General features: G+C 38.7%; 1 protein-coding gene across 1 annotated transcript in view; it reads right to left on the minus strand.

Annotated features, from left to right (window-relative positions):
- RSBN1L (round spermatid basic protein 1 like) overlaps positions 1-12,172 on the minus strand; it is a 59,546-nt gene extending 47,374 nt beyond the window's left edge. Inside the window, exon 1 of the mRNA XM_069461830.1 lies at positions 11,602-12,172. Within this exon, the coding sequence (XP_069317931.1) occupies positions 11,602-12,172 (571 nt within the window). The remainder of the gene's footprint in view (positions 1-11,601) is intronic.
- Positions 12,173-17,785: the final 5,613 nt, after the last annotated feature.

Raw genomic sequence — 17,785 nt, forward strand, 5'->3', positions numbered from 1 at the left:
ATAAGGACTTGTGAATCGCTGAACCAAGGGAGAACTGGGGAGCTTTTCTGTTGCCTATACTTCTAAAATCAGGAGCTTGTACTAACTGATCTCTGAAGACCTCTTCTTCTCTAATATTCCTTGATTCAGTTTCTATTATATTTCTTTATAAAGGGGAAAATTTAATACAATGACTCACACAGTAACACCATCCTATGTTTTATACAGTAATGCAAAAAATGTTTTCACTTGAAGATGTTATGAGGAAATTCAAATTGTACAATACTTATCTCTTACTATTCAAGAATAAACAGATTGCTTTGGTTAACATACTCTAGACTCAAAAAAAATAAAACACCAAACAAAAAAATTAATTTGGACTCCTACCTAATTTTGTGTCTAAATAAATTCCAAATAGAGCAAAGATTTCAATATATAATGTTATATAAAAGGCTATTTAAGAAAATATTTTTATGAACTAGAGGTGGAAATAACTTTTCTAAGAAAAAAAGCCAGAAAAGTAAAATATTGATAAATTTGAATTCATAAAAATATAAACTTCTATTTGAAAAAACAAACCGAGCACACCCCCTTAAACATTGTTCCTGAACTAATGACAATTTAGAAAAAAATGCAACAATAAAGGGCTATTACGTCCAATATGCAAAGTTTCACAAATCAATTTTTTTTTTTAAGGAATGGAGTCTCACTATGGTAAGCAAACTGATCACGAACTCAAGTCAATTTAAAAAAAAAAAAATGAGTCCCTCAGACTGGGCAAAGTACATGAACAAATGAATGAAATACAAAAATATGTTCAATAATCATTAATAAATGTAATTAAAAATGTAATTTTCAACAGTCAAAATGTCAAAGATTTTGAAATCTGAAAAAATTCAGATTGGAAAGAATGTAAAACAATGGGCAGTCTCACATATAATACAGCTCATACAACAAATTGTTTACCTTTCAGGAAAGCATTATGTATCGAAATTTAAAGGATACATACCTTTGACCACCACCTCCATAACTCAACTTCTAGGACTCTATCCTAAGAAAGTTATTAGACAAGTGAATAAATCTGTACCTATGACGTTTTATTTTAGTATCATGTATAATAAAAAAATCTAATGTCCCACAATATGGTATCAGTTAAATTTATTATGGTTTATCCATATAATACAAACAGGAATACCAGGTAATCGATTAGAATTGATGATACAGTTTTACATATATTGACATACAATAATATTCTAATGTACCCCAAATGAAAAAAGCAGGTTGCAGAACATACAAAGAATCGAGTGTGTGAGCATTAAAAAAATCATGTATGTGTATATGATTTGTATACATGCAAAAAAGCATATGTATAAAAAATTATATATGTAAATACTCTTGTGAAAATATAATCATTAAAACATAATCGTATAATTTCAGATGCTTTTCTTCACAACTTTCCTATAGTGTATTTTTTAAATGAGCATATAGTTTTAGAAGTAGAAAAATAAATTAGGCAATTTTCATTATAATCACAAAATAGTATCACGCAATTATAAAATGTCAAATGAGCTTACAAAGAACCTTCAATATTTGGTCCAAACCTCTCATTTTACAGATAAAGACCCTTAGACTCACACAGGTTTTACTCCTTTCCTTCACAACACAAGTTGGTGGTAGAGCAAGAATTTGCTCCTAAGGCCTCCTGATTCTCAGTCCTGTGCTTTTTCTACTGTGTATTACACAACATGTATGTTTAAATTCATAATTCTACCTATACGAAAGTATGAAAAACACGTAAGATTTTACTAAAAATGATAATTTACATTGTACTTAAATATGGCTAGCTTTGAACACAAAATAATTATACCCAAGATGCCACTATTCTGGAATTAAAAAAATATATATTCCAACTGGGCACAGTGGCTCACACCAGTAGTCCCAGCTATTTGGGAGGCTGAGGCAGAAAGATAGCTTGAGGCCAGGAGTTCACAGCTGCAGTGAGCTATGATCACATCACTGAACTCCAGCCTGGGAGACAGAACAAGACCCTTCCTCTAAAAAAGAAAAAATATTCCCTCCTTTATTATATCTACTCATTCCCAAACTGTTGTTGGTTAACAGCTTTTGTTAACAAACTCAAATTAAAAACATAAAATTTCCTCTTTGTACAATGTAGTGTTAAGCTTCATTATTTTCAGGTTAGAGTATACAAAATGGCAATTTGGATAACAAGCTTAAACAAACATAATTCAATTAGTATTACCCACACAGCTCATTTGCTTTCTAGTTCTCATGTCATTAATACTTGCCTCTTATGCTCACTTGACAATCTGCTTATTGTCTGTGAGCCGCTTGGTCAACTTCTTATGCCATTATCACCTTTCTGCTGCTCTCAGTTTGAAATATCCACCAAAATTTACCTAACAATCAGCCATCTCTTCTGAACAGGCAAAAAGGGCTGAAACGTACTGCAAAACATTCATTTCCAAAATATTTATCCAGAGGTTGAGGGCCCGACCCAAAACAAGATAATCATGGACCCAGATTTCAGAGTTTACAGTCTAGTGATGATGACAAAAAAAGTGATCTAAATGAAGTAAAGAAAGTTAGGACAGAAGAAGAACAAAGTGTTACAGGAATTGAAGAAAACTAACTGAGTCCAGAGAGTACTTAAAAGCCTCCCTTTCAAGCTGAGAGCTAAAAGATGAGTAGACATTAGCTAGGTGTATTACAAATGTAGAGCTGGGGATGGAAACGAATGGGTAAAGAAGCCTGTTCGCAGCAAGAAGCACTGAGGAGAAGCTGAAGAATTAAACAAGGATATGATCATCCAGAGCTTTATTAGACATTTTAAAGAAGCTTGAATATGATCCTATAAATAGAAGCACGAATCATTTTATCACTAAAATCACTTCATTTAACTGATACAGTAGGCTTTAATATCCATGTCTCCAATTCTTCTCTCAGCCAATCCATCCTACACAATACTACCAAGTTATTATTCCTAGAATACCAATTTGAGTATATTATCGCCCTGTAAAAAAAACTGTGTCTTGCTGTTGTCCACAAAACAAAGTCTGAACTCCCATCCTGGCAAAAAGGTGGCAGATTATGGTAGACTTTCAACTGCCATACCATCTTATCTCCCAACTTCGCACAAAAGCATCAATCCCACCCAAATGGTTCTAGTTACAGACCACCGAACATATCATGCACACTCCTGATGCTACAAATTTAACTCACACTATATCCCCCCCACCCCCAGTGCCAACTCCACCGACAAGCCTGTCTCTTTCATCTCCATTTACCTAAATCCCACTCTTCCTCCACATCCCAGTTCACTCCTTTGGCAAACAATCTCACAGTGCAAGGTATGATTCTGGACAAGGGAGATTTAAAAACAAAATACCAAAGTTTGCATAGTAGTTTAGAACTAGGGCTCTGAAGTCATACTATCTAAAAATCTGAAACCTAGATGTACTACTTATTTTATATTTAAATTTTGAGCTTCCAGATAGCATTTATGAAAGGCTAATACCTAACTAAACTTCAAAGAAGTTCTGAAAACTATGCCAGGCATGGTGGCTCACACCTGCAATCCCAGCACTTGGGAGGCCAAGGCAGGATGCCTGCTTGTAGCCAGGAGTTCAAGATCAGCCTGGGCAATACAGCAAGACCTCACTCCTAAAAAAAAAAAAAAAAAATTAGCTGGGCATGGTGGCACATATCTGTAGTCCCGGCTACTTGGGAGGTTGAGGTGTGTGGAGTGCTTGAGCCTAGCAGTTTGAGGCTTTAGTGAGCAATGATCATGCTACTACACTGCAGCCTGGGCAGCAGAGCATGACCCTGTCTCAAAAAAAAAAAAAAAAAGAAAAAAAGAAAGAAAGAAAGAAACAAACAAACAAACAGAGAGGAAAGAAAAGAAATTGGTATAGGCTTTTTATTTTTGGCCCATATTACCAATATTGTAATAGATTACCTACCAACTGTAACTGAAACTACTATAATCAACATTTATCTACAAGCACTCTTCCAAAACTCAAACTATGGTGAATTAAGAATTCAAGAAAAGTATTTTACTATAAGATTCTGGTCACACAGATAACAATAAACTTACATTATCTACTCCGGTACTCTAAATCAAAACAGACTGTCAAACTTTAATCTAGATATAGGAGTAGCAATTTATTCTGAATTCCCTACCCTGAAAACTAATTCATTTTATGTTTAGAAATAATTCAGCATCATTCTTTAATACCCAATGAAATGGGTGACTGAGGTTGGAATCACTAATTGATAATAAAACCATTAAGTAAAAGATAGTTTGGGAATTGTATATTCACAAAACATCACCCCACAGATTACTAACTAAATGCAAGTAGAAAAATAAACCACTACAATGGAGAGACCTAGTGATCAGCTAAATAATCAAATTTAGCACCGTTAATGGTACAACCTAAATATGTAGGCCTCCTGATGAGATGCACTATGAAGTACAACTATGAACTACTCTTACCAAAACTGTTTAATCTAAACTTAATCAAGTCTATATAGCTAGCTAATATCCAGTTTACAATAAATACAAAGAATCAAGGTAAACATCACCACAGTAAAATAATTATTTAAAAATTATGACTATAGGAAAATCTGTAAGATAGCAGGTATGTTAGACTGGTATCTTCAAGAAGTCAATGTCATACTAAAAAGTCAATGTTATGTGAATTTTATCACAATTTTTAAAAATAGTTTTTTAAAAAGAATTAACCTAAAAAATATACAAGTAAATCTATTTCAGCTTGGCAATATACCAAATTCATGATAGTACAGGGGTTGAGTTTTACTGGAGATACATCAATTAAGGATAATTTGGGGTACACGAAGAATATCATTTTTTTAACATATACACTGTTAAAACCTTATAGGCATTATTAGTTATGTAATGAAAAAAAATTCAGTCCTAGTTTTACTTGGTTCGGTTTTTGTTTGTTTATTTCAGTTTTTGTTTAAGAGACAGAGTCTCACTGTCACCCAGGATGGAGTACAGTAGCCCAATCATACTTACTATTACCTCTAATTCCCGGGCTTAAGTGATTCTCCCACCTCAGCTTCCAAAAGTGCTGGGATTAAAGGCGTGAGCCACTATGCTTTGCCCAGATTTAGTTATTTTTAAGTAAAATTATTTATGTTTGGAATATGCTTTAAAATACAGAACAAAAAAATAAATAAGTAGAGATGGGAAGATAAAATATGAATTGTAAAGTGTAAACTGTTGAAGCACTATGATGGGTACACCCAAAATTCATTGTATGCTGTTCTGATTCTTTTGTGTTAAAAATTTTCATAATAAACTGTTTGATTATTTTCAATCCAAATTCAAGAAAAAGTAAAATATACAACATGAAGTTTAATATAGATCCACAAATGAGACTGGGCACGCTGACTCAAGCCTATAATCCTAAGACTTTGGGAGGCCAAGGTGGGAGGATCACTTGAGGCCAGAAATTTGAGACCAGCCTGAGTAATACAGCCAGACATCATCTCTACAAAAAACAGAAAAATTAGACAGGTGGCACACACCTCTAGTCCCAGCTACTCAAGAGGCTGAGACAGGAGGATTGCGTGAGCCCAGAAGTGTGAAGTTGCAGTGAGCTATGATGAGGCCACCACACTCTAGGCCAAGCAACAGAAGACCTTGTCAAAAACAAAAACAACAAAAAACTATGAAATGTAAATTTCTTTAAAAAAAAAGTTACCGTTCATTCTAGTACACACCACATATTCCCCAAAACCAGGATACCATGGGAAAATTAGATAGGTTATACCTATCCATGAATACAGTGAAACTACATGCCTCCAATGTGTTAGGCAGGAAAGAAAGGTTGGGAACATCCCTTATAAAAGCTACAATATGCCCAGTTCCCATGAGTCTAACCATCACCCTACAGAATTATGAAAAAGGTATCCCTATAGAACAGTTATGTATAAGCTTAAAAAGGGTGAGTGATTTGATTAACGTCACACAAATAAGAACAAATCAAAATAAGGCTAAAATTCAAGATCTCCTTTTGAAAAATACACCCAAATACCCAAACAACAGGGAGAAAAAGAAACAAAAACACCTACTCCATCTCTGATAACTAAAAGATACTGTAACTATAACTAAAATTAAATGTATACAGACAAAAAGCTGATGGCAGAATGGTAAATACCTCATTATAATGCGGGAGAGAGAGAATGACAAACGATCCTCTTTAACCTGCACTACCCCGGAAAAGCAAGGAAATTGGAGGTACTGGAAAAACAAAGGGCAGAACACACAGTCCCCACCCCACATACACTCCTAGGAGCAGGAGAAAGATACAGTCTTCAGCAAAACTGAATCAGAGTGGCTCCAGGCTCAGGGGCATCTGACAAAGAAAAGAGGAGAAGCAAAACGTTGGTATGAAAACAGGGAGACTGAGTGAAAATTTATGAACTGAATGGCAAAACTTGTAGCTTTCTTCCCCCAGGAAGCACTAGAACCCTGCCATGTAAACTCATTACCTCGGCCAACCCCCTTGTTATGGACTGAATTGTGTCTCCCCAAAATTTGTATGTTGAAGCCTTAATATCCAGTGTGACTGTATCTGGAGACAGGGCTGTTATGAGGTAAGATTAAATGAGGTCATAAAGGCACAGTCCTGATCGGAGAGACTTATAAAAGGAAGAGAAAGACCTTTCTTTCCATGAAAGGAAAGGTCACGTGAGCACACAGGAGAAGGCAGCTGCCTGTAGACCGGGAAAAGAGAACCACTTACCAGAACATGGCCATGCTGGCACACTGATCTCAGGCTTCCAGACTCCAGAACTATGAGAAAATAAATTTCTCAAAATACCAGTCTATGGTATTTTGTTATGACAGCCCAAGAGACTAAGACACCCCTCCTCTCTCCATCATTCCACCCACACAGAAGCAGAAAAATGAAGGACCTTTCCTTATCCGAAGAAACTGAAAGCCTTCTTGCCCAACAACCAGAAAACAGAAATAAAAACATGGGAGTGCATTAAACACTAAGCCCTTCTCACGCATGTCCGATGAGCTTTCAATCAGCTTTGGTAACTCCCTCTTAAATATAAAGGAACTGCTAAGGATCACACAGATCTGAAGAAAGCCTCCAACTAAAAAGAGGAGGCCAAAACAAACAGAAAAAAAGTTAGAAGAACCAAAACAATGGAGGGAACAGAAGAATATTTCAAGGAAACTATAATTAATATCCTTGAATAGATAACAGAAGATGCTGCACCCATGAAAAAGGAACAAAATGTTCTAACACAGAAAGACGAAGACCTCTTAAAATTTCTTTTTTTATAGGCCGAAATTTTAAAATTCAGTGAAAGTAGACTGAAATCTCCCAGAAATTAGAACAATAGATAATTTTTTGGAGATCAGATTTCTTAACATCAACATTGGACACCAAGCAATACAGAACACTATCTTCAAATTTTTGAGGGAAAATAATTTTCAATACATCTCTCAACACCCAGTCAAGTGTAAGGGTGAAAATAAAATCCAAAAAGTATATACTTCCTACTCACTCTTTCATGGTATTGGTAGAGAAAACCAAAATGAGGGAATAACCAAAAGGAAGGCATGGTATCCAGAAAAAAAAATTCAACAGAAGTGAAAGAAATTCCCAGAATGTCAGCTAAGGGAAGTCCTAAGACGACAGCCATGCAGCAGGCCTAAAGAGGAAACAATCCAGGCTGAAGCAGAAAGGACAGTACAGAAGGGATGTCTACAGGAACAAATGGAACTGGTAAGTTTATCTGACAGATCTGCCCATGCGGAAAACTGTACTGAGAAGCATTTTATGGAGCTGCTGGAGGGTACAGAAAGACTTTGCCAGAGAAAACTAAGCAAATGAAAAAAATGAGGCATGAAAAATAAAAGGTTATACAAGAAAATGAAATCATAGTAAACTATTCTCTCAGCAGTGACAAATATTTGGTCATATGATAAAAATCCTGAATATAAATTTAACCTAAAATTGTGGAGTAACAATATTAGAAAGACACAGGAGAGTGTACTTTGAAAAATCTTCAAATACTCATCCCTTTAAAATCACTGACAATGGCCGGGTGCAGTAACTCACCCCTATGATCCTAGCACTCTTTGGGAGGCCAAAGCAGGAGGATCACTTGAGGCCTGGAATTCAAGACCAGCATGGGCAACACAGTGAGACCCCTCTACAAAAAATACAAAAATTAGCGGGGCATGGAGGTGCATGCCACGTGTAGTCCCAATCACTCAAGAGGCTGAAGCAGGAGGATCACTTGAGCCCAGGATTTCAAGGTTATAGTGAGCTATGATGACACCACTGCACTCTAGCCCAGGCAACAGAGCAAGAATCTGTCTCAAACAAAAAAATAAACAAAAATGTAAAAATAAAATAAAATAAATTAGCCAGGCATGGTGGCACACACCTGTAGTCTCAGCTACTTAGGAGGCTGAGGTGGGAGGATTGCTTGAGCCTAGGAGTTTGAGGCTGCAGTGAGCTATGATCATGCCACTATACACTAACCTGGGCAAGAGAGCAAGAGCCTGTCTCTAAAAAAATAAAATAAATCAATAAAATCACTGACATTTACATACCTCAAATTATTCGATTCTAAGGAAAGCTTCTATTTTCCATTAGAGTTAAATTCTGTAACTACACTTTCAAGGCAAAAATTCAGTGAAATGTTCCAGTTTTGTCTTGGAATACCTCACAGGGTCATTCTAAGGGAGAAAAAGTTAAATGCAAAGTAAGAATACTAACTAAAATTAGAAGATCTATACAAATTTTATTGGTTACTGGAAATGGTTAAGGCACACTCATATCTAATGGTACGTTTGTTCTGTTGTTTGCCATAATATAATCATAAATGTTAGATACCTGCAGTACATGTTCACTTTTATCAACTTAATAATTTATTCAGTCTTACAGGAAAATGGGTTGTTTATTCCTCAGCAGTTACCTCTATAAGCACCACAACCTGGTTATTTTCTAGTTTTAAAAATCTAAAATGTTTTGCACTTTTTCTTTTTATAAGAAATAAACTTAATTTTTACTTAATGACTCAAGCTATGATGCAAGTGAACTACAGCACTATGACCAGATGACCTTAGAGATTTTAGGTGTATAAGGCATCAAGCCCTATTATTAGTATGCTCAGTTTATAAAAATAATTCTCTTGCTCACCACTCAAAGCTATTGACAATGATCCTTCCTCTATCAGGACTGACCTATCTTTAAATTTGTTATGGGGTTTAAAGAATTAATAACTATGCTTCAGATGCAAATAGATTTACTAAATACCCTCCCAGGTCCTTTCGCGTACATGCTTTCATTTAGTTCAAATACTTTCTGTTAGAATGGTCACCAATGTAAAAATAAAGCAGTTCTAAGAACTACTTTAAAAAAAAAAAAACCTACTACAAATAAATACAAGAGCTTAATTGTGTAATGGAGTTGGGGGGTGCAGACCTTTTGAGTGTGTGAGAGTTTTGTTTTGTTGAGGGAGAATCTATTTTCCTTGTTTAGAAGTCTTTATGGCAAACTTCCGGTTCTGACTCAGATTGTTCAATCAGCTATGTACAACTGAGGGGTGGTTACTGAACTATGTACAGTAGTATTGACTAAGGTTTTCACAAAAAGCACAGCAAAATGAACATTGTATTACAAATCAGGACTTCTATATTTTCAATTATATCTATAATAACGGTATTCTCACAATTTTAATACCACTATTTAAGAATCTTAATTGGTTAAAACAGAACTTCACCTCGGTTAAATCCAAACTTCAGAAGGATTTGAGTACTTCCCAAGAGGGAAAGATTTTCACCATTAAATTTACCATCAAGACACTGCAAAGCAAATCTTTTTCCTTGTTAGTTTTTTCCCAAATAGCAGTTCTGTCCCCCCAAATGAAAATCTTACTTATAACAGTGTTAATATCTTCTCACTACTTGAAGAACCCACACAGGTCACAAGAAAACATCTTCCTCACATCTTAATGTAAAAGCTATCATTGCTTATATTCAGGCTTAGTAATGTAAGTGATAGCCCTCATAAGGAGAATTCTAAATGTAATTTAAAAGACCATAAAAATTTCTCTTTAACAGCCATTTCACTTAAGGGCCATTTGTGTAGTTCATATTTGTAAGTTAGACTTAAAGAATGATTACTTATTTCTTTTCAGCCATTCCAATACTCCAATAATGTAATACTCATATTCACTTCCTCATTCAGAAAACTAAGAGCAAATGTGCACATTTACACACCACAAATAGGACTGATACCAAGCTGCATATGGATGGACTTCCAATATAACCATTAAAACGAATTGCTTTAAAATACTAACCACCTAAACTTCCTGAGTAAAAGTAGTGTAAATTCCATCCTTAACACCACTTTGTAAAAGCAACACCCTCCAAATCTTTACATTGCATCAGAGTACCTGATGGCTGCGCTTAAATGTCATAGCTTTGCTCCACAGGCAAAAAAACATCAAGGAAGAAGTAGTACTGTTGCTACATGTTCCCGCAGCATTTTTTTAAGTTGTGAAAATAAACCATTCCAATTCAAACAGAATTTTTCGTGATCTAAGCTATTACTAGGTCAGCAATGCTAAAACTGACATTTCATTTTTTCCTAAATAACAAAAAAGACTTTGACAACACTGTGTAGCAATGTAGATTTACAATAAAGATAATAGGTTTTAAGCTTGTGATCGCATGAAGATCCACAGCTAAATGATAGGAACACCTATTTTAAAAAAAATACTATCTGAAAAATTCTATGACTAGCCTACATTTAAAGAGAAAACTGACCGTGCCTGAAAAGGACGCTCAAGAATTAGCCTTTTTCTGATGCTAAAACATTTTACAGCCACTTGATTTGGAAAAAAAAAAAAAAAAAAAAGGTCAAAGCTCCTGGTTTTATCATTTGCGGCAGAAAAAAAATATGGTTGAAAATTCTTTCTTAAAGGGTGGTATTTCAAATAGGACCATTCAAAATACTTAAGAATATGTAGCGAAGCAGACGGTGAAGGGACGGTACCTTATGAAACAGCACACTTCGGGCCCTGCACACTACCTCATTTTCCTAATAGGGATGAAATGCTCAGGCCTCTGGTAGCTTCCAGCTGACGCCAAAGCTCTCCACACCCCTTTTTTGACAGGATTTTCTCGTGTTGGAGACTATGTCACAAACATGAATTCCCGAGATCACGTCTAAACGGTCTAATAATCAAACAAGTATCGTTTACAAGACCAAACCCTTCTATCTCCCTCTCTAGCCTAACACACATAGAAGGGTCCTCTACATTGATTTCTACAAATCCTGCAGCGCATTAACTGGAAGGAAGAAACGGCATGGAAAAGAAGAGTTTCGGCCATTCCCCTCTCCGCGACCGCAATTACAGGCTCCATTTCCTGTCCCCTTGGGGACTGCAAAATCGCCTGCTGAGAACCGGACGCCTCCCGCTCCCTCCAGGCTGACGCACGCGGCCGCCGCGCTCCCCCTTCCCGGGCCCCCCGGGCGCGAGACGCGGCGGGGACCCCGGGCGCCCTCCCCTCCCCCTCTCGGCGCCGACACCCACCTCGCGGCGGCTTCACCTCGCCGTTCTCCTCCCGGGCGGCCCCGCTGGCCTCACCGAGGCCGTGCCTCCTCTTCTCCTTCTCCCGCTTCTCCTTAGGTCTGCGCGACTTGGGGTTGGCCGAGGAAGCGGCGGCCGGCAGCAGGAGATGGTGAGGCTGAGCGTGCAGCAGCGTAGGAGGGACCAGCAGTTTGCGCGGCACTGGCTGAGACAAGGAAGCGGAGGCTGACGAGGGAACGGCCGTGCCAACGGAGAAAGAGAAACTGCTCCGAGAAGAGGACGGGGAGGGGGCAGCCGACAGAGCGGAGAAGCTCCAAGAGGCAGGGCTGCCATAGCTCTGAGGCAAAGGTGCCGCCGGCGGCGGCGGCGGCGGCTGCAGCTGCCTGCTGTTCCCGCCGCTGCCTCCTTCTCCGTTCACTCTCCGCGGCGCCTTCTTCTCCTCAGTCCGGACCTTCTTGGCGGACAGAGAACCCGGTGTGTCCCGGGAGGAGGGCTGCAACTTGCCGAACGGGTCTTTCTCCGAGGAGGCGGCGGCACCAGCGGCGCCGCTCACTGGGCTCGAGGGCTCCGCCATTTTGCGCTCCTGTTGTATTTACTCTCCTCCGCTCCCCAGTGCGGAGCAGGGGGCGGGCCCTCGGCGAGGGGTAGGGAAGGGGCGGAGCGGCTGGGCTACCGGCCGGGACCTCCATTGGGTAAGCCACGCTGAGGGATCCATTCTTGGAACCAATGAAAGGCGCGAACATGAGGCGACGGGGCGGGATCGCCTTTTTGGAGGTCAGAGCTCCGCGGGGCGCGGCTAGTATTTCAGCGAACTGCGAGGGGGGGCGTCTTCCAAGTGGTGCCAGCTTGAACTCGGGTGCACTGTGCATGTCCGGGAAGAACCCCCACCGCAGACCTCAAAATCTGCGCTGGCCGAGGTAGCGACCGTCTCTGCCTTGAAGACTTTGTCTTGTTCCACTTTCTCTTCCTTTTTCTCTGGGGTGCCTTTGGTCTCTCCCCGCCTCTGCCCGTTCAGAAAGCCGGATTTCTGGAATGCTCAGCTCAGAGGAGAAAATTTTGCTGGGAATTAAATCCTTCCTTTTGTTAGTCGATAGTCGATTGATGGGAGGTGCTCAAAATCATTTGGTATGGCGACAAGGTATGTTCCTATTGCTAAGACCTGGAACTCTAAGCTTTGAGGGAGATAACTTCCTGCAAACCTAGAACTTTCGGATTTTGAGCTTGAAGGTAAGACTCTCCCTGGGTTTGGAGACTTTTTTGAACTATTATGATTGGACCCTTAAAAGATTTTAATTTTATTATAATTATTATAACTTGGACTCGCCAGGAGAAAAACGTTGGCAATGTTTATAGATGTTTGAAAAGCAAGATTTTTTTTTTTTCCAGTTTCTGTATTTTAGCGTTTAGTTAACACCCTGCATGTTTGATGTTTGGAAGCTTGTTTTTTTATTTTTAGCTTTAAAGACAAGGAATTCGGGGAGCTGGGTTTTAAGCATAGAAGGAATGTGAGGAGATGGGTTGCAATACAGTTGTAACCGTAGCGAATATGAATTTAATTGAATTCGATCTCACATGAAATCAGAAGGTCAAAAGACTGGATGGAAAAAGAAATCAAGTCAGGAAATGCACTCTTCGTCTTTCTTTTTCACACTGTGATCGCCAGATAAAATACAGGATGTCCAGTCAAATTTGAATTTCAGATAAACAGTGAATAAGTTTTTAGTATAAGTATCCCTTATATAATTTGGAAAATAGTTATACTAAAAACAAAATAAGCCTATTCTTTGTTGATCTGAAATTCAAGTTTAACTGGGTGTCCCTTCCCCCCCCCAATAAATCTGACAACCCTACACTAATTCATCCTTTCTATGCTTTTTTCCCTATCCAACCTAGAACCTGTGATATATTATTAATATTTGTACCACAGATTTGCCAGCACCTCAATTTCTCACACTCTAATTCTCTTCATCTCTGTCTATGCTGCTCACCCTTCAGATCATTACAACTACCTGCTTTTCTACATTCAGGCTGCCAAGCATTGTCCCCTTTCTTCTATTTAAATGTTGAAATTCCTCGAGGTGTGCTTTGATCTTTATCTCACTCTTCATCCTTCCATGTGATACTGTTCATCACAATATCTTCAGTTATCTTGTAAATATGGAGAATTCCCAAGTCTTTCTATCCTGCACTGACCTTCCTCCTAATTCCTGGTTCATATCCACATGCCCAGTGGACATCACAGATACCTCAAACTTTATACCACCCATTCTCACCCTCTCAGGTATCATTCTCCTGCATTCCTTATCCACTTTGTACTTCAAACTACAAACATGAGAATCTTCCTTGACTGCTTTTTTCCCCTCACTCTCCACATTCAATCAATCACCATCTCTAGTCAATTTCTCTTCTCCATTCCTACTGCTGCTTCATGCCTTCAGACCTCAGAGCAGCTTGCATTTTGTCAATGATTTCCTTCCTAACTGGTCTTTCTGTCTCCAGTCCTCTATCTTCTAAATTATCCTCCATGTTGCTACCAAATTTATATTTCTAAAATACAAACTTGATTATGCTTCTGTCCTTTTAGTAGTCCCCTATTGCATATATAATAAAAGTCACACTTTTTAATGTGGCATACAGACCATTCTTGGCATAACCCCGGCGCTCCTCTCTCACTCTCCTATGGCTTCCCTGTTTCATCTGTTATGAACTATGGATACATTCTGTTTCCTCTGCCTGATAAACCCTAGCAAAGTTCTACTTATCCTTCAAGATTTGGGTCAAGCATCTCCCTAGTAGTGTGTTTCCTGATCTGCCAAGCTAGAGTTGATCATTCCTTTGCACCATCATCATGCTTCCTAGGATTATTTAACATATTGTTCTCTGCTTCTAGCCTGTGAGCTCCTCAAAGACAGGGATAATTTGTTATTTATGTTCATATGCATAGTATCTGGGGCATGGTCAGAGCTCAATAAATGCATGTTGTAAAAAAGTATATAAAGTTAGGTTTATGATCCTTAAGATGAAAACCAGAGTTTACAAACTTAAATGCCAAATATCTCAGTAGGTGTCTTAGTCCCTTTTGTGCTGCTGTAACAAAATGCCTGAGACTGGGTAGTTTATAAACAACAGAAATTTATTTTCTCACAATTCTGGAGACTGGAAAGTCCAAGACCAAGGCAAGTTTGGTTGTCTGGTAAGGGCTGCATCTTCCTGAGGGGAGGAACACCATGTCCTCACATGGTAGAAGGCAGAAGGACAAGCAGGCTGAAGGATGCACAAAGCCTCGAAAGAGCATTAATTCCATTCACCAGGGAGGAGTCCTCCGTGGCCTAATCACCTCTGAAAGGCCTCACTTAATACCATTACATTGCCCATTAAATTTCAATACCTGAATTTTGGAGGGGATGCATTCAAACCATAACAGTAGGTAAAAAAATTTAATAAGTCAGGGTCAGGTTGAATGTAAGATAAGAGGAAGTATTGAGGACTGTGGAAAACCTGGAATACATGCCTTATCTATAAGACACATTTGTGCTTCTCAGCTCTAGCTGATTATTTCCATATGGAAATGAAATGAAGTGGTCCTACTTGCTAAATATATGGTTGTTTTGTTGGGGGAGGAGGGAAGATTGTTTGTTTTTTGTTTTTGAGACAGGGGTCCCTCTGTTGCCTGGGCTAGAGTGCAGTGGTGTCATCATAGCTCATTGCAACCCCAAACTCATGGGCTTAACCGATCTTCCTGCCTCAGCCTCCTGAGTAGCTGGGAGACATTACAGGTGTGCGCTACCATGCCCAGCTAATTTTTATCTTTTGTGGAAATGGAGTCTCACTATTACCCAGGCTGGTCTTGAACTCCTGGCCTCAAGCAATCCTCACACCTTGGCCCACTGCCAGCCATAGGATGTAAATTTTTTTAAAGTGAAGTTTCCTAAGAAACTGTGTAAGCCAAACAAAACACCTATGAGTCAGGTATGACCCACAGTCAACCAGGCTGACTTCTGGTCTAGAAAAGAGTGATTTAGTTTTGTTAAAGTACCTTTACAGAGTTTATTTATTTTAATTCATAGCCCTACCTTTGTTGATTGCTGGAATAGACGCTAACCAAATATACCCAAACTTTTACCCATAATAAATATGTGTTAGCAGTGCTTAGAGCTGTCCTCTGTGCTACTTAGAATCTGGTTTCTCTGTACGTAAATCCTCCTATATTTCTGAGCTGAACTGCATTTGCATTCTGTAGGTATACTAACCTTGGGGCTTGTCCAGGTTGCTGACCCCCTTGGATCAAGAAGGCAATTCTCTTCTCTGTTTGGCCCTTGTACTTTATACAACCATGTACTAACCTTAAAGACATTTCTTCTACCCTGTGGCATGGACATCTCAAAGCCCTACCTCTACCACATTGACCTCCTCATCTTTATGTGTCTTTCTCACTTGAATCAATCACTGGCCAGTTTTAAAAGCTGGTTCTATGCTTTAAAAAAGCCTAACCTTTTCAATTTCATACTGTCAGTTCTAATTTAGTCCATAGTCTAGTACAGGGGCCAGCAAACTTGTTCTGTAAATAGCCAGATAGTAAATACTTTAGGCTTTGCAGGTCATGTGGCCTCTGTGGTAACTACTGCACAAGAGCAGTCATAGACAAGATGTAAATGAATAGGCACAGCTGTGTTCCAATAAAACTTTATGAAACGAGGAGACAGGATGGATTTGGCTTGCAGGTCATAGTTTGGCAACTCCTACTCTAGGATTTTGATTTCTACCTTTATACCATGTGAAAAGATTGTTGAACATCACTTGCCACAGTCCCAATTGTTCACACTGTTTCTGCAGTGGCTTTCTCTTTGTTCCTTAAACATATCTCTTCATGCCTCAGACCGTTTTCCCATACTCTTTCCCCTGCTTGGAATGTTTCCTTCCTCCTACTGACTGTCAACTCTCCTCTTTCAGATGTCATAAATACATTCCTTGACCATTTAATTTAAGGTGACTCTCTTTTTTATTACTCTCTCACAGCATTCTCTTTTTTCCTTTCAGAGCGCCTATCACAGTTTGCAATTATTTTACAATTATTTGTTTGCTTTCTATTGTCTCTCTCCCTCAGTAAACAGTAAACTCCATGAGGACAGGAACCATATCTTTCTTATTCACCCTCACTCACTAGTGTATCTCTAGAGTCTAGCATAATGCCTTGTACACATTAAACACTCACCAAATATTTTTGGAATGGGTAAATCAGTGACTCAGCCTGAATTCTGAGTAATCAGTTTGTTTTCGCCAGGAACTGAGAGAATAGTTCTATAGTAGTCCAAAGGTATATTCACAAAGAAAGTCAAAATTTTAGCTTTCTACAGGGCACGGTGGCTCACATCTGTAATCCCAGCACTTTGGGAGGCTGAGGAGGGAGAATCACTTGAGGCCAGGAGTTCAAGATCAGCCTGGGCAACATAGTGAGACCCCCATCTCTATAAAAAATTTAAAAATTAGCCAGGTGTGGTGACACATGTTTGTAGTCCTAAATACTTGGGAGACTGAGGAAGGAGGATCACTTGAGGCCAGGAGTTCAAGTTTTCAGTGAGCTATGATCATCTCACTACAATCTAGCAGCTTGCGTGACAGAGCAAGACCCTGTCTCAAAAAAAAAAAAAAAAAATTAGCTTTCTGATTAATCAAGTTATACCAAATATGCATTTCTGTCAGTATTGCTGTTTCTTAATGTATTAGCACACTGATACATTAAAAATTCATATAACTCAGAATGCCTTTCTATGACTCTTTTCCAAAGGTACAGAATAGCTCTAAGTGCAAAAAGCCTATAGATCAACAGTGAGAATACCCCCTCCCTCCACACCTAACCTTTTGAAAGAACTGTTGGAATTAACAATAGAAAAGGAAACTTACACTTTAAACAGCATAACATTATGCTAGTACCCTTTCTATTGACAGATAGAACTCCTCCTATTAAGTTTGATGTCTGTGTATACATACAGTATATGATAAGAGAATACGCTGAACCATAGATTTATCATACATTTATCCAGCATCCACCAACACTGAGCTCTGTAATAATTATGTAAATCCTTTCCCTCGCCTTGATGATAATATAATCATTAAATATAGGAAGTAGAAAAGAGCCTATGTTAGGTCCCAGGGTTGAGACAAACTGCTATGTTGTAACTAGAGGTAT

This window comes from Eulemur rufifrons, chromosome 29, assembly GCF_041146395.1.
Source record: "Eulemur rufifrons isolate Redbay chromosome 29, OSU_ERuf_1, whole genome shotgun sequence".
In the NCBI taxonomy this organism is placed as follows: domain Eukaryota; kingdom Metazoa; phylum Chordata; class Mammalia; order Primates; family Lemuridae; genus Eulemur; species Eulemur rufifrons.